Source organism: Amblyraja radiata, chromosome 6, assembly GCF_010909765.2.
Source record: "Amblyraja radiata isolate CabotCenter1 chromosome 6, sAmbRad1.1.pri, whole genome shotgun sequence".
Classification (NCBI taxonomy): domain Eukaryota; kingdom Metazoa; phylum Chordata; class Chondrichthyes; order Rajiformes; family Rajidae; genus Amblyraja; species Amblyraja radiata.
In genome coordinates this window covers 9,370,234-9,393,451 of record NC_045961.1, presented here as the reverse complement: position 1 = coordinate 9,393,451, position 23,218 = coordinate 9,370,234, and the positions used below count along the sequence as shown (strand labels likewise).

Below are 23,218 nucleotides of genomic sequence, written 5' to 3'. Positions count from 1 at the left end.
GGTCTCATCAACGCCTTGTACAGCTGTGACACAACAACCCAACTCTTGTACTCAACTCAGTGTAGAAATTTAGTCTCAATTCAGTCTGAAGAAGGGAAAATGGAGGAGGACTGGTCAAATTTTGTGCCTTCCACCACAGTGATGAATGCTGTGGTGGATGTTTGTGTTAAGTTTTGATTGTGTTTTTGTGTGTTCTTTTTCATTGTGCCACTGTTGGCAAATTCATTTCACTTGCACAGGCCTACTCCTGCACCTATTGTCTACGTTTCTAACACCTCCTTCTCAAGGCAAGTAAGGATGGGCAATAAATGCTGGCATTGCCAGAGGTGCTCAGTTCCCAATAGTGAATGTAATGCAAAGCACAGAGAGCACGTTAAAGGTACGTAAAAACATGAAGGGGGCACAAGGACCGGATGGTCACAGTTTTATTCTCACCCAAAGAAAGGAGGGTAGGAAAGTCCAAAACTGGTAGAGGGCATACGTATGAGGCAATTGGAATTTGCCTTGGTGCTCCGCCCATAAGTAACAACATGACATACAGTGACAGTTACGAATGACTCAGAAAACACTAAACATTAATAATAACAAAACATTAATGATAAACCACCATTGATTAAGCATGTGAACCAACAAAATACCAGATCAAAGGGAGGCTACAGATTTTTGGCTGTTGAGTAGAGCAACTACTCGTGGATAAAAAACTGTTTTATCCACGACAAAAACTGTCGTGGATAAAAGGAGAGGTTTAAGAAGGAACTGCAGATGCTGGAAAATCGAAGGTAGATAAAAGTGCTGGAGAAACTCAGCGGATGAGGCAGCATCTATGGAGCGAAGGAAATAAGCGACGTTTCCTCACTGGTCGGCGAGGACCCCTTCGGGTCTCGACCTGAAACGTCGCCTATTTCCTTCGCTCCATAGATGCTGCCTCACCCGCTGAGTTTCTCCAGCACTTTTGTCTACCTTTAAAAGGAGAGGGAAACTTTGTCACGCAAAATGAGCTCCATTTGGTGGGTGGTAGAGCGGGCACCCACAGATGACAAGTTGGTTGTCTGTGGTTCTGAAGGTGGTGGATATATGGAACGAGATGCCAGAGGAAGAGGCAGAGGCAGAGGTGAGTACAATTACAAGGTTCAAAAGACATTTTGACAGGTACATGGTAGGAATGGCTGAGAAAGATATGAACCAAATGGGACTAGCTCAGGTAAGTGACTTCATGGGCATAGAAAATAGACAATAGGTGCAGCAGGAGGCCATTTGGCCCTTCGAGCCAGCACCCCCATTCAATGTGATCATGGCTGATCATCCACAATCAGTATCCCGTTCCTGCCTTCTCCCCATATCCCCTGACTCCGCTATCTTTAAGAGCCCTATCTAGCTCTCTCTTGAAAGTATCCAGTGAACTGGCCTCCACTGCATAGAATTCCACAGACTCACAACTCTTGCGGGTGAAAAAGCGTTTCCTCATCTCCATTCTAAATGGCTTACCCCTTATTCTTAAACTGTGGCCCTGGTTCTGGACTCCCCAAACATCGGGAACATGTTTCCTGCCTCTAGTGCGTCTAAACCCTTAATAATCTTATATGTTTCAACAAGATTCCCTCTCATCCTTCTAAACTCCAGAGTATACAAGCCCAGCCGCTCCATTCTCTCAGCATATGAGTCCCGCCATCCCGGGAATTAACCTTGTAAACCTTCGCTGCACTCCCTCAATAGCAAGAATGTCCTTCCTCAAATTTGGAGACCAAAACTGTACACAATACTCCAGGTGTGGTCTCACTAGGGCCCTGTACAACTGCAGAAGGACTCGACTCCTCTTGTTACAGATGATATGAAGATAGGTGGAGGGGCAGGCAGTGTAGAGAAAGCAGGGACTCTGCAGAAGCACTTGGACAGGTTGGGAGAGTGGGCTGAGAAGTGGCAGATGTCATGCATTCTGGTAGTGCGGAGTCATGCATTTTGGTAGTGGGAGTAAAGGTGTAGATTATTTTCTAAATGGAGAAGGAATTCAGAAATCGGAGGTGCAAAGGGACGTTGGGAGTGCTGGTGCAGGATTCCCAAAAAGTTAATTTGCAAGTTGAAGCGGTAGTAAGGAAGGCAAATGCAATGCTAACATTTATTTTGAGACGGATGGAATACAAAAAACAGGGATGTAATTCTGAGGCTCTATAAGGCACTGGTCAGGCTGCATGTGAAATATTGTGAATAGTTTTGGGGCCCATATCTGAGGAAGGATGCTGGCGTTGGAGAGGGTCCAGAGGAGGTTTACAAGAATTATTCCAGGAATGATTGGGTTAAGATATGATGAGCGTTTGTCAGCACTGGGCCTGTGCTCGCTGAAGTTTAGAAGAATGAGGGGGAGGACCTCATTCCCATTTACCGAATAGTGAAACGCTTGGATTGAGTGGAATTGATTACCACAGAAGGCTGAGGAGACCAAATCAATGGATATTTTTAAGGCGGACATTGACAGGCTCTTTATTAGTGAGAGTATCAGGCGTTATGGGGAGAAGGCAGAGGGAAAGATAAATCAGCCTTGATTGAATGCCGGGGTAGACTTGATAGGCTGAATGACCTAATTCTGCTCCTGGAACCTATGCTGAACTTCCTACACCTTCAAAGAAAGTGGAGGTGTTGGTGTGCTTTCTTGACCGTTGCTTCGATATGGTGATGGTCCAGCACCATCAATGTATGAAATACGTGCAAGGCTCAAGTATTTCACCCTCGACGTCTCCTTCATGACAATCTCTTTCAATTTTAACTCTCCAACAATGCAGAAAATCTGTAGCTGAAACATTGCGTCTGCATCTTAGAATAAAGGGGAGGTCATTTAAGACTGAGGTGAGAAAAATCGTTTTCACCCAGAGAGTTGCGAATTTATGGAATTCCCTGCCACAGAGGGCAGTGGAGGCCAAGTTAGAGGTCTAGGGGCTAGTGGAATCAAGGGATATGGGGAGAAGGCAGGCATGGGTTATTGATAGGGGATGATCAGCCATGATCACAATGAATGGCGGTGCTGGCTCGAAGGGCCTCCTCCTGCACCTATTTTCTATGTTTCTATTGTGCAGGTGAAATACGAATGAAATGTAAAGTAAATCAATTTGAGTCTAAAGGGTGAGCATTTTTTTTCAAACTTGGAAACACTTATGACAAGAACATCTCAAGTTTAAAAGCTCAAAGCTGCAGAAAGTGTACATCTAAAGTAATAAGAAAGAATGCTCTTTCTCTCAGCCTCTGCAGAGAGCAAGCTGATATTTCACGTTAGGTCGACAAGAATGCCGGAGAAACTCAGCGGGTGAGGCAGCATCGATGGAGAGAAGGAATGGGTGACGTATCGGGTCGAGATTTTACGTTAATCTCTTTTAATCAAAACCGGTTTCCTGTTATCTTACTATCACCACAGATGGTGCCTGACCTATGATGTGTTTCCCGCAGACTCATTTAATATCAAACAAGGCTTTGTTGTTGGAATGCGTAGGACGGAACTGCAGATGCTGGTTTAAACGGAAGAAAGATACAAAATGCAATCACCTCCTACAAGGCGAAATCAGGAGGCAACTCGAGTGTCGGCGTAGCATCATTCCCTGACGAGCTCAATGCGTTCTACGCACGCTTTGATAGGGAGAACACTGATGTGCCTTCCCGAGCCCCCATTCTCTGTAATGGTATTTCAGTCTCAGTCACAGAGGCTGACGTCAGTAAATCCTTCAGAGGGGTGAACCCTCGAAATGATCCTGGACCTGATGGTATACCAGGTCGTGTTCTAAAAACCTGTGTGGGCCAACTGGCTGGAGTTTTTACGGACATTTTCAACCTCTCACTTCGGAGGTCTGAGATTCCCACCTACTTTAAAAGGGCATCAATAATATCGGTGCCCAAGAAGAGCAAGGTGACATGCCTCAGTGACTATCGACCAGTGGCACTAACATCTGTGGTGATGAAGTGCTTTGAGAGGTTGATCAAGGCGCAAATCATCTCATACCTCGACAAAAACCTGGACCCACTGCAGTTCGCTTACCGCCACAACAGATCAACGGTGGATGCGATCTCGCTGGCTCTCCACTCCGCTCTGGACCACTTGGATAACAAAAACTCATATGTCAGGCTGTTATTCATCGATTACAGCTCGGCATTTAATACAATCATCCCCTCCAAGCTGGTTACCAAGCTCACAGAACTGGGTCTCGGCGCATCCCTCTGCAATTGGATCCTCGACTTCCTCATTCACAGACCATAGTCTGTTTGTATTGGTGGAAAGGTGTCAGCCTCGATAACAATCAGCACGGGAGCACCTCAAGGCTGCGTGCTCAGCCCCCTGCTGTACTCACTCTATACTCATGACTGCGTAGCCGGACATAGTGCGAACTCCATCATCAAGTTCGCTGACAACACCACTGTTGTGGGAAGTATCACTGATGGGGACGAGCCTAGAAGTGAGTATAGAAGTGAGATCGACCGACTGACCAAATGGTGCCAGCACAATAACCTGGCCCTCAACACCAGCAAAACCAAGGAACTGATTGTGGACTTTGGAAGGGGTAGGATGGGGACCCACGTCGATGGTGGAAAGGGTCAAGAGCTTCAAATTTCTGGGCATGCACATCTCTGAAGATCTCTCCTGGTCCAAGAACACTGATGCAATTATAAAGAAAGCACATCAGCGCCTCTACTTCCCGAGAAGATTACGGAGAGTCGGTATGTCAAGGAAGACTCTCTCAAACTTCTACAGGTGCACAGTACCGAGCGTGCTGACCGGTTGCATCGTGGCTTGGTTCGGCAACTTGAGCACCCAAGAGCGGAAAAGCCTACAAAAAGTAGTAAACACTGCCCAGTCCATCATCGGCTCTAACCTCCCTTCCATCGAGGGGATCTTTCGCAGTCGCTGCCTCAAAAAGGCTGGCAGTATCATCAAGGACCCACACCATCCTGACCACACACTCATCTCCCCGCTACCTTCAGGTAGAAGGTACAGTAGCCTGAAATCTGCAACATCCGGGATCAGGAATAGCTGCTTCCCCACAGCCAAGTTGAATGTACTGCTGTCTGCACAGGTGCGGTGAGCTAGGTTGAATGAAGATCTTGCCAACAGCAACATCACAACCACGTAGACAACATACAAAAACAAATCATACATAAATTCTGCAAGACCGGGAAAAGAAAAAGAACTGTGCAAAAAAAAAAAACACATTAGTGCAAAAGACGGTTTGTAAACCAGTCCATGGTAGGGCAAGAGGTGGTCTGTAGTGTTTAGTTTTGAGATACAGCGTAGAAACAGGCCCTTCAGCCCACGGGGTCCGCGCCGACCAGCGATCCCCGCATATTACCACTATCCTACACCCACGAAGGACAATTCTTTTTACATTGGACATTTACCAAGCCAATTAACCTACAAACCTGTTCGTCTTTAGAGTGTGGGAGGAAACCGAAGATCTCGGAGAAAACCCACGCAGGTCACGGGGAGAACGTACAAACTCCGTACAGACAGCACCCGTAGTCGGGATGGAACCCGGGTCTCCGGCGCTGTGAGGCAGCGGCTCTATCGTGACCGTTTCCGTGGCAGAATTAGGGTTGTGCAGGTCGGTTCAAGAACCTGGCGGTTGCAGGAAAGTATCTGTTCCTGAACCTGGGGGTGTGGGACTTCAGGCTCCTGTACTTCCTACCTGACGGCAGCTGTGAGAGGAGACCACGGCCCGGATGGTGGACATCCTTGATGATCGATTCCGCCATCTTGAGGCAGCGCCTGGTGTCGATGCTTTCCATGGTGGGGGAGGGCAGTACCCGTGGCGGACTGGGCCCAGACAACGATACGATACAACGGAACTTTATTTATCCCAGGAGGGAAATTGGTCAGCCAACAGTCATAAAACACAACCAGATACATGAAATTAAAATGACAAATGGAAAGTCCAAGATTTGGGATGTGTAAAGATGGGGGTGGGGGGGGGGGGAGTCAGTCTACCCCCAATCTTTGCACATCCCTAACCTTGGACTTTCCATTTGTCATTTTAATTTCATGTTTCATGTACCTTGTTGTGTTTTATGACTGTTGGCACGACAGAAGGGGGAGGAGTTGTACAGATTGATAGCCACAGGGAAGAAGGATCTCCTGTGGCGTTGTGTGCTGCATCTTGGTGGAACCAGTCTGTTGCTGAAGGTGCTCCTCAGGTTGACCAGTGTGTCACGGAGGGGGTGAGCTATATTGTCCAGGATGCTCCGCAGTTTGAGGAGCATCCTCCCCTCCACCTTCCGTGAATCCAACTCCACTCCCACGACAGAGCCGGCCTTCCTGATGAGCTTGTTGTTCTGTTGGCGTCTGCGGCCTGTATATGACGGGCACAGGACCGTGGCAGCTGAAGACATGGCCACCACTCACAATGCATTGCAATTCCATGGTGCCAGACCACGGGGAGCAAAGATTGTTGTGAGGAGACGTGCGACTAGAAGTGGGATGCCATGTGGGGATTTGAGAAGGAAGAGAGCATTGGAAATGTATCATTGCCTAAGAAGAGCCTCAAGTCACAGCACCCCTTTCCCATGCAAGCTCAAGAGATGCTCTGCACAACACCGGCTGACGCTTCTAAGGCCGCCTGGGTCAAGACGAGATGGAGAGACCAGTGGAAGTCAGAGGAACCATCTAGGCTACACCATTACATCGACAACCCTCAACCGCTTGAGGACAGGCGTCGGACGCTATGGAGTAGCAATGAAGAGGTGGGGCCTCGTGGACAGCGCCTCCTGTGAGTGTGGGGACCCAACACAGACAGTGGAGCACATAGTCACCAGTTGCCCCAAACACCGGCCACCGAATGGTGAACGAGGACTGATTGAACTGGACGATGACACGTTGGCCTGGCTCGCCTCAATGGAGCTGCAGGTCTGAAAGGCATACGACAGAAGAAGAAGAGAGCCAGTGTTGGTCACCAAGAGAAGGAATGACACATGACTTGGCATGCATGAAGTAAAGGGGACCGAGCTGAAGTTTATGAAGAGCAGGATGAGGGCACCAGGCCAGCGACGGGTTGGACAGCTGTCCGGAAATAACAAACGTAAGGACCAGCATCCAAGCAGCAAATTCATTTCTCCAAAACACTTTGAAACCAGACCTGCCCCAATTCCCCTCTCCCTCGCTCTCTCACAGTGTTGGGGAATCAAGAACCAGAGGACGTAAGTTTAAGGTGAGGGGGAAAGATTTAATAGGAACCTGAGGGGTAACCTTTTTACACAAGGGTAGTAGGCATATGGAATGGGCTGCCAGAGTAGGTTGTTGAGGCAGGGACTATCATAATGTTTAAGAAACATTTAGACAGGTACATAGATAGGACAGGTTTAGAGGACAGATGGGACTAGTGTTGGGAGTGCAGTGTAGGTTTATAACGTTAATTCCCGGGATGGCGGAACTGTCATATGCTGAGAGAATGGAGCGGTTGGGCTTGTACACTCCGGAGCTTAGAAGGATGAGAGGGTATCTTATTGAAACATAAGATTATTAAGGGTTTGGACACGCTAGAGGCAGGAAACGTGTTCCCGATGTTGGGGGAGTCCAGAACCAGGGGCCAGTTTAAGAATAAGGGGTAAGCCATTTAGAACGGAGACGAGGAAACACTTTTTCTCACAGAGAGTTGTGAGTCTGTGGAATTCTCTGCCTCAGAGGGCGGTGGAGGCCGGTTCTTAGGATACTTTCAAGAGAGAGCTAGATAGGGCTCTTACAGATAGCGGAGTGAAGGGATATGGGAAGAAGGCAGGAACGGGGTACTGATTGGGGATGATCAGCCATGATCACATTGAATGGCGGTGCTGGCTCGAAGGGCCGAGTGGCTTACTCCTGCACCTATTGTCTATAGTGTAGTTGGTCGGAGTGGGCAAGTTGGCCCGATGAGCCTGTTTTCACACTGTAAGACTATGACTCTACAACAGGCCCACACCATAGGCCCACTGCTATACAGTGATTTCCAGTACTTTCACAAACCCCTCTCACTTCAATCAGCACCCTGCCTAACCTGGGGCAATTTTAAATACTTCTGCGGGTGAGAAAATATACCTTTCAGTAAAGTTAAGGGGGGGGAAATTAATATTAAACGTAAAATGATCCAGTAATGCAAGATCATAAAACGCAGATACAAATATCAATCAAAAAATGAGATGATATTATTAGCTGATGTGTTGGAAAATTTCGCTGTGATTGTAGGTAGATTGATAAGGCTTCATTTGGGAGAGTCTGCAAAGAATGAAACACTTGTCTTCGAGACAATGCATCATGGTTTTATCTGGATAGATGAGAAGGAGTGATCTCATTGAGACATTCAAGATTCCGGAAACGTCAGGGCAGACACCAAGATATTATTCCCTCCAGCTGGAGAGAGTAAATATCCGGGGCCCCCAGGCTCAGGAAAAGGCATGTTTAGTTAAATTAAGTTTAGATTAGTCCAAAGATTGATTCACAAATTCACATGTTATAGGAGTAGAATTAGGCTATTCGGCCCATCGAGTCTACTCCGCCATTCAATCATGGCTGATCTCTGCCTCCTCATACCATTTTCCTGCCTTCTCCCCTTAACCACTGTTCAAATCAAGAATTTGTCTATCTCTCCCTTTGAAATATCCACTGACGACCTCCACAGCCCTCCGAGTTCCTCCTCGCCTCCTTTCTAAAAGGGCGACCTTTAATTCTGAGGCCTCTGGTCCTAGGCTCTCCCACCAGTGGAAACATCCTTCCACATCCACCCTATCTATGCCTTTCATTGTGCTGTAAGTTTCAATGAGGTCCCCCCTCACTCTTCTAAACTCCAGCGAGTATAGGCCCAGTGCAGTGAAGTGCTCATTATATGCTAACCCACTCATAGGCTTGGTATAAATGTAAATTGTCCCCAGTGTGTTAGTGTGCGAGGATCGCTGGTCGGTGCAGACTCGGTGGGTGGGCCCTGTCTCCGTGCTGTTTCTCTAAATTAAACTAAAGAGGCCTGGATAATCTAGACAAATTTCTCCACAGCTGTGGAATTTAAAAGCAATCAATTAAATGAATCCAGAATGAAGACGATGCATGCAACAAAAGCTTTTCACTGTACCTGAGTACACATGACAATAAACTGTAAAGCTGCTATCAACCATGCAAACTATCATACTTTTGTAAAAATAATCCTTCTTGGTCACAAATGTTCTTCAAGAACAATTACCATAAGAGTGTAGGAAGGAATTGCAGATGCTGCTTCACACCGAAGATCAACACAAAATGCTGGAGTAACTCAGCGGGTCAGGCAGCATCTCTGGAGAAAAGGAATAGTGACTTTTCAGGTCGAGATCCTTCTTCAAGACCATAAGACATAGGAGCAAAATTAGGCCATTTGACCCATCGAGTCTGCTCTGCTATTCATCTACTTTCCCCTCTCAATCCCATTCTCCTGCCTTCTCCCCGTAAACCTTGATGCCCTTTCTAGCCAAGAATCTCCGCTTTACAAATACCCAATGAAATCTTCGCGTTGGCTGCTCTGTGCTACGTATGGCTCCACAGCCCCTGTTGTGGGTCTGAAATGGCCACCATTACACACAGGCAATTACCTTCAGGTTTATTATCCACATGGACCAAGGTACAGTGAATAGCTTTCTAGCTATGTCTGAAGAAGGGTCCTCTATTCCTTTTCTCCAGACCTGCTGAGTTACTCGATTGGTACTTCTTGTGTCAATAGGCAATAGATAATAGGTGCAGGATAGGCCATTTGGCCCTTCGAGCCAGCACCACCTTTCAATGTGATCATGGCTGATCATCCCCAACCAGTACCCCGTTCCTAACTGCTCCCCATATCTCCTGACTCCGCTATTTTTAAGAGCCCCATCTAGCTCTCTCTTGAAAGCATCCAGAGAACCTGCCTCCACTGCCCTCTGAGGCAGAGAATTCCACAGACCCACCACTCTCTGTGAGAAAAAGTGTTTCCTCGTCTCCGTTCTAAATGGCTTACCCCTTATTGTTAAACTGCGGCCTCTGGTTCTGTATTCCCCCAACATCGGGAACATGTTTCCTGCCTCTAGCGTGTCCAAACCCTTAACAATGTTATATGTTTCAATGAGATCGCCTCTAAATCTCGCCTCCATTACCTTCTAAACCCCAGAGTGTACAAGCCCAGCCGCTCCATTCTCTAACTTCTGTCTATCTTCTGGTGTAAAATTTGCATCTGCAGTTCCTTCCTACAGCTTTGCGTTACATGTTATCCAATCAGATTAGATAATATTGTGCATAAATACTCCCATCAAACTCAAGTACACTCGGTAGAGTATGGGGGAAGATACAAAGTGCAGAATATAGTTCTCAGCATTGTTACACATCAGTTCCAGAGACTAAGTCCAATGTCGGCAATAGGGTAGAGGTGAATTGGACAATACCTGTCTTAGCCAAGAATATCCAGATATAGGAACAGCTTTTCCTCCACTGAAATCAGACTACATAAAGGTCCTCTCATAAGTTAGTACATAGCTCATCTTCCAACCTACTTCATTGTGAACCTTGCACTTTTTTTGACCTGCACTTCCTCTCTAATTAGTATCACTGTAACGCTAAATCGTGCACGCTGATATTTTTCGCTTTGCACTACATGTTATGCGTGTGTGTGGCATAGTTGTATTCATGTATGGTATGAGTTAGCAGGGTGGCAGGTGAAAGGGTTTTGCACTGTGTCACAGTGCACGTGTCAAACTGAAAGCATCTGTGAGAGGGCCCGGTAGATTGAGGAGGGAGGTGGTGACATTTACCTGAGATTGGAGACTTCAGTGTTCATGTCATTGGGCTGTAGGCCACCCAGGTTTGGTTTAGTTTAGAGATACAGCGCAGAAACAGGCCCTTCGGCCCACCCAGTCCGCGCCGACCAGTGATCCCCGCACATTAACACTATCCTACACACACTAGGGACAGTTTACACATACGCTAGGCCAATTAACCTACAAACCCGCACCTCTTTGGAGTTCGGGAGGAAACCGAAGATCTCGGAGAAAACCCACGCAGGTCACGGGGAGAACGTAGAAACTCCGTACAGACAGCACCCGTAGTCAGGGTGGAACCCGGGTTTCCGGCGCTGCAAGGCAACAACTCTACCGCTGCACCACCATACGAGGTGCATAGATGGTGCTGCTGGGTCAGATTGTGTGGCCCCCACTCTGGCAGTGGAGGGGGCCCGAGGACAAGCAGGCTCATGTGGGAATAAGACGAGGAGCTGATGTAGTGTGTAACAACGAGCTGGCCCTGGCCAATCTGACTAGTCTGGAATGTCAGCAAGGGAAAGTGCTCTGCTCCTCAGCATTTGGCTCTACTTCTATTTACTCTGTCTAGGTCTCTGGTCATTTTATACACCACAGATAACTGTCCCTCAGCCTTCTGCTCCAAAGAAAACAACCATACTATTATAGGCACAAAATGCTGGAGTAACTCAGCGGAACAGGCAGCATCTCTGGAGAGGAGGAATTGGTGACGTTTCGGCTCAAGATTCTTCACAGTTACTCCGAGATGCTACCTGTCCCGCTGAGCTACTCCAATATTTTGTGTCTATCTTTGGTTTAAACCAGCATCTGCAGTTCCTTTCCTATACTATCTTCACCAGATAAAAGCAGTCCAGGGTCTGAGCTCCCCAGAGGAGCATGGGTGAAGCTCAACAGACTTGGTACTGGAGTTGGGCGTTTCAATGCCAGCGTGTGGAGATGGGGGCTCCGCCAGAGCCCAGCCTGTGAATGTGGAGCAGAACAACAGACAGCCAACCATGTATCTCTGGGTGCCCGCTCTACCACCCACCAAATGGAGAAGTGTCAGGGCCTGGCAGACATTAACGCCAACACAGACAACAAACTGGCTGCTCAACACCCGGCTTGAGATCTAACTATTCCTTTGGTTTATGTTTCATTCGCAAGAAGAATACTATTATACAATCTTTCATTGCACCAATCTCTCCTCTGCACCATAATCACATCTACCCTGGAATGTGACCAAAGTGTTGGCTGACTGGTTTAAGTTTCCAGTGTAACCTCCCTGCTCTCAGCTACCAAGGAAAGGGAGGTTGCCTTCCTAGAAAACTGCCCGCATCACAACTTTCCACAACGCAAAATGCTGGTTGATAAAAACTAATTTGTGTTGATTCATTTACTATCTTCGACATAAAATGTTACGCCATAGTCCAGACTTCATGATAGTGATTTGTGAATTCAGGAAGGGCAGATTTCCATGATTCAAACTTCCATATCGCAGGGGTGGCCTGTATGTGTGATCTCGGCTATCAAAGGAGTCTCCACATAACCACTTCATTGATGTGTTCTGCTGTCTTTAAGACCCGTGGCTGTACAGTCCAAGGTGGCTCTGTGCCTCAACACTCTTAAAACTTCCTGCCATTTGCTGCATTTAATTCTGGCCAAATACATCACAATAGACAATAGGTGCAGGAGTAGGCCATTTGGCCCTTCGAGCCACCGCCGCCATTCAATGTGATCATGGCTGATCATCCACAATCAGTACCCCGTTCCTGCCTTCTCTCCATATCCCCTGACTCCGCTATCTTTAAGAGCCCTATCTAGCTCTCTCTTGAAAGTATCCAGAGAACCGGCCTCCACCGCCCTCCGAGGCAGAGAATTCCACAGACTCACATCTCTCTGAGAGAAAAAGTGTTTCCTCATCTCCGTTCTAAATGGCTTACCCCTTATTCTTAAACTGTGGCCCCTGGTACTGGACTCCCCCAACACAGCCCTGGATTAAATTCCATGGACCACTCTCTACCCAACTAACCAGACCATGATTGATTAGTACAGGTGTCAGGAGATACGGGGCAAAGGCAGGAGAATGGAGTTGAGAGGGAAAGATAGATCTGCCATGATTGAATGGCGGAGTGCATTAGATGGGCCGAATGGCCTAATTCTGCTCAATCTTATGAACCATCTATATCTTCCTACCCTCAGTGCTAACTACACCGCCAAGTTTGTACCACCTACATTCCTGCATCTTGCCCCTGTATTAAACTCCATCATTAACACTGCAAGAGGAAAGTAGTAATCACGGAGCCTTGTGGAACCCATCTGTAACAAAACATCCGTCACCGTCAAGTTTCGCTGTGCCAGTGAGCCAATGCTGATCCTATCCGCCTCTCCCTTGGATCCCATAGACTTCAGCCGTCTGACCAGGCTGCTATAACAGATTGCTAAAAAAACTATGTATATTACATCAAACGCACACCTCATCAAAACATTCAGTCAAATTATTCAGAGATGTCAGGTCGACAAAAATGCTGGAGAAACTCAGCGGGTGAGGCAGCATCTATGGAGCGATGGAATAGGTAATGTTTCGGGTCGAGAACCATGGGTCATCTATTCCTTCGCTCCATAGATGCTGCCTCACCCGCTGAGTTTCTCCAGCATTTTTGTCTACCTTCGATTTTTCCAGCATCTGCAGTTCCTTCTCAAAAATATTCAGAGATGACTCTCTCCCAGCAATTCCATGCTGACTGTCCCAATAAAAACCGCGCAGATTCCACCAATGTATCTAACACAGCAATATATCTATTTCAAAGCTTCGTATCATGACAACCATATGAAACAATTGACATAGATCATAGAAACATAGAAATTAGGTGCACGAGTAGGCCATTCAGCCCTTCGAGCCTGCACTGCCATTCAATATGATCATGGCTGATCATCCAACTCAGTATCCCATACCTGCCTTCTCTCCATACCCCCTGATCCCTTTAGCCACAAGGGCCACATCTAACTCCCTCACAAGACCCAGCTGACAATATTTGTGAAAGAACGTTGTAAAAGTGTCCAAGAGCATACGTGAAAAGTAAGAGTGGTCCGTTAAGTGTCCCGGACTCTCACAGGCCCTTCAGCCCAACTTGCCCATGCCGACCATGATGCCCCATCTACACTAGTCCACCTGCCCGCATTTGGCCCATATTCTACACATTTCATTTGCTCCACTGCGAAATCTCCACAAGGCATGCCTACATTGAAGAAGTTCTCCTCCTCGCTCCGACAAGAGTTCTGCAACTCTCTCTCTCGCTGCTCCCTCTCTGTGATTCTATATCTCGTTTTCCTTTCCTGATGCGCAGACTGAAGGGTCTCGACCCGAAACGTTACCTATTCCTTTTCTCCAGAGATGTTGTCTGACCCGCTAAGTTACTCCAGCTTCGTGTCTATCCCTCTAAACATGTCATGTCCATGTACCTGTCCAAATGTCTTTTAAACACCCTGCAATGCTGCATCATTTCATAAGTTGATCCCGATCCTCTCCCAACTTCATTCACACATCAGTTTATCTGCATGTTGAATTTATTAATTGCCTGCACATTGTCCAAACAGCTCTGTGACTCCTAATCCCAAGATTACGAATCCTCCCTCTCATCTTCACGGCAGAAGAACCATACACCCATCATCCGTTCCGCTAAGCCCCTTGAGAACTGAATGTATTTCAGTGAAATATTCTAAACACACAGAACAGAGGAACAAGCAGTCAAAGGAGTGAGAGATACAATAATACAGTTGAAGTGCGGAAGAAAATAGACACTGAAGAAGGGTCTCGACCCAAAATGTCACCCATTCTTTCTCTCCAGAGATGCTGCCTGCCCCGCTGAGTTACTCCAGCAAAGGAGTGAGAGATCAGGACAAAAGGTACAATAACACTGAAGTAGAAGTGAGGGAAAATATACATTTCAGAGCAAGAATGGAGAAATTGTAATGATACTAATTGGGAAACTAAGGATCCTCAGCAGAATTACATGTGGAAGCTCAGATTGAATTCGGCTCGAACTGTCTGCTGTTGGAGATAAAAGCAGGGTTTACAGGGAACAGGATAAGAATGTAAAATAGCAGAGCTTATGGGAGCAGAAACCACAGTTGGAAAAGCAGGCACAATAGAACAATACTAAATTGATATGGAGACTCCCTGAAGCTTGAGAGATTAGTTTGTGTACAGACTGAGCAATCCAAGCCTTGACTTGCAGCTGGACTGCAGTGCACAGATCCTTGCACCAAGCAAAGGGTGCAGCAGCTTTCCCACGCACCATGACAACGGGTGTGCACTATGTGGTGGCTCAGCGACGAGCAGCTCTCTGCATGCTCACTGCTGCATGCACACTACTGCGTGCTCACTGCTGCATGCTCACTGCTGCGTGCACACTGCTGCGTGCACACTGCTGCGTGCACACTGCTGCGTGCACACTGCTGCGTGCACACTGCTGCATGCACACGGCTGCATGCACTGCAGCCTCCAAGCAAATAGTCCATTTAAATTCTCCCCACACATACAGAACCTTCCACAAACAACACCCTCAGTCCCGACCAAAGACGTTTCACACACAGGGTATATGGAACCAGCTGCCAGAGGATGTAGCTGAGACAGGTACAATAACAACATTTAAATACACTTGTAGACATAAGGAACTGCAGATGCTGGTTTACTAAATAAGAAACAAATTGCTAGAATAACTCAGCAGGCCAGGCAGCATCCCTGACTGAAGAACGGTCTCGACCAGAAACGTCATCTATCCATGTTCTCCACAGATGCTGCCTGACCCGCTGTTACTCCAGCACTCTGTGAAACGTCACCTATCCATGTTCTCCACAGATGCTGCCTGACCCGCTGAGTTACTCCAGCACTCTGTGAAACGTCACCTATCCATGTTCTCCACAGATGCTGCCTGACCCGCTGTTACTCCAGCACTGTATGTCTTTTATTTTAAATACACTTGTACAGGTAAATGGGTAAGAAAGGTTTAAAAGGATATGAGCCAAACGCAGACAAGTGGAGCCAACGAAAGTGGTTAGGCAATTTGGTTGGCACGGACATGTTCGGCTGAAGGGCCTGTGTAACCATGACTCAGGAAGAACAGGTACAATTGCAGTACCTGAGCCCAAACATATAGAGCTATTCCGTGCATACCCAACGCAGACCTACTGGGTTGTCATTCTGTGACACTGTCGTCCCATACACCAACCCCATACTTGTCGCAAAACCACATGTCAATCTACGGCAAATGACACACATTTATTTTCATTCAACTCTCAGCTACTTGTAACATTAAGAATACGCAGAGACATCTGAACAGCACTGTCTGTGGTGTACAGCATAGAAACCATGGCGTCTATGCCAACCTTATCTGTGCTAATCCCACGCCTGCATCAATTCCAGAGCCTTGCATTGCTCATTCAAGTGCTTGTCTGGCTGCCACTGTTACTGTTGTTACTGCTCCTGCCTCTGGCAGCTCATTTCACATACCCGAGTTACATCCCAAACAAGCTCTGTGAAATATTGATTTGTGAACAGCACAACAACATCAATCATAAATATCATGTCACATGATACATCGTATCATAAAAATCGGGTAATTCGCACACACCTTGCCATGGATTAACAACCCCAGTTTCACTCACCCTGACCCCAGAATCTGCTCTCCCAGGTAGACCAGAAACAGGAGTTACTCAATCCCGTTTATTGCCCCTTAACACTGGGGCTTGCCCCCAAGAGGGGGGGGGGGGGGGGTTATATCCATCCTGACCCTGCACCCCAACCTAACCTAGAATAATGCCCCCGTCATAGACATACACTTACCCCCAACATCAGCTACTACCTTACCCACACTGACTATGGTCACTGCCCAATCCTGAGTAATATCCATCCTGATTTGAGGCACAGATTTATCCTGATCAGAGGCCCACTGTATCCCTGGGTACTGCCTATCCCGTATATACCCCCGACGCCCCACGCCTGCGCCCATCTTCACCCTGGTTACTGCTTACCCCAAAGATATGCCCACCCAAACCCCTGGGCACTTCCCTATCCCAATTATATATATATGCCATAACCCTGGGGATCTTAGGCCCCCTTCGGTCATGGCTGACCATGGGTGTCTCCAGGGTGCTATTCCCTATATGGAGGACGCCTGTGCGTGACTTTGTTTAACGTGGGGAGACTGGTGCACAGACAGCCACCTTGACAGATCTGGGTCAGGATCCAGTGGCATGGAGTCCAAGACGACCGGAGACCCTTTTCTGCTGCAGCCTTCATCCGCCTTCCCAGCCGTTGTGATGCTCCACTAAGGTCAGCCATCGTCCTCCGCCTGTTCCACCGTTGAGGTCTTGGTTGGATTGCTCTTTGTCAGAGACCTCCCCCTCGACCTTACCACCATGGGTGACCCTACCAGGAGCATAGCTCCAGACGGCATCGCTCTCAGGATCTCAGGTCCACACAAGCTTCCCCACCACGACACGGTGATAATCTACGGAGAACCCTGGGGATAGTCCTATCTGAATTCTATGTTTATTCTGATCCGCAGATACTGACCTACCCTGGGTATAGTACTGTGTACGATGGTACTGCAGATACTGGTTTACATCGAAGATAGACACAAAATGCTGGAGTAACTCAGCGAGTCAGGCAGCATCTCTGGAGAGAATGAACAGGAAAAGGAATAGATCAGAGTCTGATGAAGGGTCTTGTCCCAAACATCACCTATTCCTTTTTTCCAGAGATGCTGCCTGGACTGCTGAGTCACTCCAGCTTTTTATGTCTATCTTCTGGGTACAGTACTTGTGTTTTACTGCCCTACCCCAATGATATGCCTATTCTGACCCTGCATACTGACCTTTTCCCGGCACTGAAAAACTAAGTGCAATACTATCCCAACTGCATACTCGCCCTCACCCTGGGCAAACCCTATCCCTGGTACATTCGCACTCTAACCTGAACATGCATTACATTAAACCAGTAGGAAGGAACTGCATATGCTGGTTTAAATCAAAGATAGACACAGAAAGCTGGAGTAACTCAGCGGGGCAGGCAGCATCTCTAGAGAGAAGGAATGGGCGGCGTTTCGGGTCGAGGGGTCTGAAGAAGGGTCTCGATCCGAAACGTCACCCATTCCTTCTCTGCAGAGATGCTGCCTGTCCCGCTGAGTTACTCCCGTTTTTTGTGTCTATCTTCACATTAAACCAGTATGCAGTCTTAACATACAAACACCGCACCCTCACAGTCAGAGATGCTGCCTGTCCCCGCTGAGTTACTCCTAGCATCTTGTGTCTATCTTCGGTGTAAACCTGCATCTGCAGTTCCTTCCTACACACCCAGACACGGGCCACTGCGCCGCGCTGGTAACCAGCCTGTTTGGTAAATAGCCAGGTTGAGCCCAACCTGGTAACTAGTCCGGGCGGTTAGTAAACGTGTAGGAAGGAACTGCAGATTTAAACAATCCGAAGAAGGGTTTCGGCCCGAAACGCTGCCTATTCCCTTCGCTCCATAGATGCTGCTGCACCCGCTGAGTTTCTCCAGCATTTCTGTGCACCTGCAGATTTAAACTGCTTGTTTAGACCGATGACAGGCACAAAATGCTGGAGTAACTCAGCGGGGACAGGCAGCGTCTCTGGAGAGAAGGAATGGGTGGGTGATGTTTCCCCTGGTTGGTAAATAGCCTCCAGTTTAAATTCCATTTGGAATATTGTGGAGGACCAAGAAAGCAAGAAGAAGTGTTGTGGTTTTCCGATGCTCAAATGAATTGATCTGAATTCATTCGAGCATCGGAAAACCACAACAGAAGCAGCCAGGCTGAGCCCGAGTCGTCTGCGACCCACTCTAGCCCGGCATGCAGACCCAGACTGAGCCCGAGTCTGAATATCCCCTTAGGGTCTGGACCTGAAACGTCCCCCCCACAGACCCATCCCGTCCCGCTGAGTGAGTTACTCCTCCAGCATCATGTTGTGTGGGGGTTGTCTTCAATATCTTGCAGTCTTAGTTAAGACACAAACCCCGTCCTGACCCGGGTGGGGAGCGGGCTTTAGCCACCCAGGCCGGGTGGACAATGATTATTGCCGCCTCCGGCCTAACCCCGGGCCCGGCGTCAGCTGTAGCTGTAGCTGGATCCGCGGCCTCGGGCCCAGGCCTCGACCCCTCCGCCCGCCCGCCCGCAGCCGCCCTCACCTGCCACGGCCGCCTCCTCCAGCGTTGCCCCGCTCCACCTGAGCAGCGTGGCGCAGAGCAGCCAGGTCAGCAGCGTGGCGCCGGCCTCCATGGCGGGGGGAAGGAGAGCAGGGTCGGGTGGGGTCGGGTCGGGCGCTCCCTCACTCAGGCCGCCGCGGCGCTCCCTCACTCAGTCAGTCAGGTCCGCTCTACTCCGTCCGCTCCACTCGGCCTCCGGCCCGCGCACGCGCACTCCTCGGCCCGCACCAGCGCGCCTGCGCCAGGATCGGCGCTCTGGGCGCCGCCATATTTGATGCTGGCGGGGGGGGGGGGGAGCCCGCGCCAGGACCGGGGGCAATGTGCCTACACACACACAGAGACAGACACACACACACAGAGACAGACACACACACACAGAGACAGACACACACACAGACACACACACACACACACACAGACACACACACACACAGACACACACACACAGACACACACACACACAGACACACACACACAGAGACACACACACACAGAGACACACACACAGAGACACACACACACAGAGACACACACACAGAGACACACACACACAGAGACACACACACAGAGACACACACACAGACACACACACACAGAGACACACACACACAGAGACACACACACACAGACACACACACACACACAGAGACAGACACACACAGACACACAGAGACACACACACACACACAGAGACACACACACAGAGACACACACACACACAGACACACACACAGAGACACACACACACAGAGACACACACACACACAGACACACACACACAGACACACACACACACACAGAGACACACACACACAGACACACAGAGACACACACACACACACAGAGACACACACACAGACACACACATAGACACATACACACATACACACACATATATATACACACACACATATATACACACACACACATCTGAAGAGTCCCATTAATATCGTCCCCTGAAGAAGGGTCTCGACCCGAAACGTCACCCATTCCTTCTCTCCATAGATGCTGCCTGTCCCGCTGAGTTACTCCAGCTTTTTGTCTATCTCCCGTTAATATAACTCATTATCACCTTCTCCACAGCCAACAAGATAGATAGATAGATAGATAGATAGATAGATAGATAGATAGATAGATAGATAGATAGATAGATAGATAGATAGATAGATAGATAGATAGATAGATAGATAGATAGATAGATAGATCCTTTAATAATCCTTTACAGGAAATTACAGTGCCACAACAGCTTCAAGACAGACATAACACCACACATTTCCTCAGATAGCTTCCATACTTAATAAGTTAAAATACAATGAATGAATACTAAAAAAATGCAAAGTTATTTTTGTGCATTGTGAAACCTTATAGCAGCTGGTATACAAGACTTCCTATATCTCTCAGTTTTGCACATTGGTGCAATCAGTCTCTGACTGAAGGTGCTGCTCTTGATCACCTTCAGGGCGTGGAGTGGGTGAGTGGGGTTGGTCATTATTGAACCCAGTTTGTTCAGAGTTCTGGCCTCTGCCACCTGCTGGACCGTCAGTTGCTCAGCCCCGACCACTGAGCCGGCCTTCCTGATCAGCTTGTCCAGTCTGTTTTTGTCCGCTATGCGGGCACCTTCTCCCCAACAGGCCACAGCAAAAAACAGAGCACTGGCCACCACTGAATGGTAGACACTGCACAGCAGGGGTTGGCAGATGTTGAATGACCTTTGCCTCCTTAAGAAATACAGTCGACTTTGTCCCTTCCTGTACACCGCCTCCATATGACTCTTAAAGTCCAGCTCACTGTCAAGCTGCACACCAAGGTACCTGTGGTTGGCGACCACCTCCACCTCAGTGCCCCTGATGGTGATTGGTGTTGGTTGAGTCCTCCTCCTCCTCCTCCTATAATCCACAACTATCTCTTTCGTTTTTGTGGTGTTGAGATGGAGGTTATTGTGTGCACTCCACTCCACAAAGTTATTTATTGTATCTCTATACTCCTCCTCATTGCCCCCTTTGATGAGGCCGACAACAGCTGTGTCATCTGAAAATTTCTGCAGAAAGCAGCTGTTGGTGTTGTATTGATGGACCATTGTTGGCTCCATCTTTTCTTGATCATTGTTGCTGACTTTTATTTGTCTTTTTTCATTCATTTGATCTTTGTACCTCGTCATATCTTTAGTTTCCCTCTCCTGATTCAGTCTGCAACATTCACTGTAACTGTAAACTCCTACCTGGAGTATTGTATACAGTTTTGGTCTCCTAATCTGAGGAAAGACATTCTTGCCATAGAGAAGATTCACCAGACTGATTCCTGGGATGGCAGGACTTTCATATGAAGAAAGACTGGATAGACTCGGCTTGTACTCGCTAGAATTTAGAAGATTGTGGGGGGATCTTACAGAAACTTACAAAATTCTTAAGGGGTTGGACAGGCTAGATGCAGGAAGATTGTTCCCGATGTTGGGGAAGTCCAGAACAAGGGGTCACAGTTTAAGGATAAGGGGGAAATCTTTTAGGACCGAGATGAGGAAAACATTTTTCACACAGAGAGTGGTGAATCTGTGGAATTCTCTGCCACAGAAGGTAGTTGAGGCCAGTTCATTGGCTATATTTAAGAGGGAGTTAGATGTGGCCCTTGTGGCTGAAGGGATCAGGGGGTATGGAGAGAAGGCAGGTACAGGATACTGAGTTGGATGATCAGCCATGATCATATTGAATGGCGGTGCAGGCTCGAAGGGCCGAATGGCCTACTCCTGCACCTATTGTCTATGTTTCTATCTCTCCAGGGACTAACTTTACTGTACCATTTTACTGTTGTGTGCTGTTTTTTCCCTTTTTCTTCCCTCACTCCCACAATTATGTAATGTGTGAATATGTGATTCTGTTCCATTCTGTTGGTAGTTTGTTTGTTGTTTTTTGCCACTTTTCATTTCACTGCACATCTCGTATGTGTATGTGACAAATAAACTTGACTTCACGTGGTCCACCCCGTTTCGACTAATGCAATCGACCCGACATGCACAAACAAACAGATTGCAGTGTTTTGGTGTCTACAACTTTAGGCTGTGCACCCCATACGCAAGAACAAGAAGACCTATCAATGTCCTCCAGAGATGCTGCCTGTCCCACTGAGTTACTCCAGCGTTCCTTAATGCTGTATCTACTTGAACTGTCTATCTATTTATCAGAATTCATGATCATCTCACTGTCAGTTATACAGCACAGAAACAGGCCCTTCAGTCCAACTCATCCATGTCAACCAAGATACCTCATCTAAAGATAAACATAAAATGCTGCAGCTGCTCAGGTCAGGCAGCATCACGAGAAAATTATATCCATTCTTTTTCAAAGACACTGCCTGTCCTGCTCAATTTTGTGTCCATCTTTGGTATAAACCAGATTCTGCAGTTCCTTTGTATTATATATCACATCTGAGCTAGTTCCATGTGCCTGCATTTTGTCCATATCACTCAAAACCTTTCCTATATACGTACCTATCCACATGTATTTCAAATGTTATTGTATCTGCCTCACTACCTGTTTAAGAAAGAACTGCAGCTGCTGGAAAAAAAAATCAAAGGTAGACAAGAATGCTGGAGAAACTCAGCAGGTGAGGCAGCATCTATGGAGCGAAGGAATAGGTGACGTTTCGGGTCGAGACCCGAAACGTCACCTATTCCTTCGCTCCATAGATGCTGCCTCACCCGCTGAGTTCCTCCAGCATTTTTGTCTGCCTCAACTACCTCCTCTGCGACCCTATTCCATGAGTGAAGACCTTGGGGTGGGAAGATTGCAACCTTCACGTAATCCGCCCTGTTTCGAAGGATGCAATCAACCCGGCGTGCACAATCAAATAAGATCAAACAGAACAAGTTGCCCTACAACTTTAGGCTGTGCACGCCATATGCAAGAAGAAGTGAAACCCTTGTGGCTCAGGTTCCTGGTTCTCGATTCCCTTACTCTGGGTTACAAAAACTATTCCCCTCATGATTTCATATAGATTAGCCGTCAGTCTCCTGTTTTCCAAGGAATAAAGCCCTAGCTTGTCCAACCTCAATCTATAGTTTGTATTGGGAAGGGTGATTGTAGGGTGATAGGTTGTATATATGAGTAAGAGATACTGTATAGTATATGAGGGGTTTTTCTTTTCTTTTTTCTTTTTTTCTCTCTTTTTTTTGTATGGCTTTGTAAATATTTGATTAGTGTACAAATGTAAATAATTTGGTGTACATATAGGTGCTGGTGTACATATGGTGTACATATAGCTGCTAAATTTGTATCAGATAATTACAAG

At 47.6% G+C, this 23,218-nt stretch overlaps 1 protein-coding gene across 2 annotated transcripts in view; it reads right to left on the bottom strand.

The window, feature by feature from the left end:
• The window catches only part of stim1 (stromal interaction molecule 1), a 96,861-nt gene extending 77,713 nt beyond the window's left edge, over positions 1–19,148 (bottom strand). For both annotated transcript variants that reach the window (XM_033022186.1, XM_033022188.1), the window contains exon 1: positions 18,920–19,148. In XM_033022186.1, the coding sequence (XP_032878077.1) occupies positions 18,920–19,010 (91 nt within the window). In that variant the 5' untranslated portion in view covers positions 19,011–19,148. The remainder of the gene's footprint in view (positions 1–18,919) is intronic.
• Positions 19,149–23,218: the final 4,070 nt, after the last annotated feature.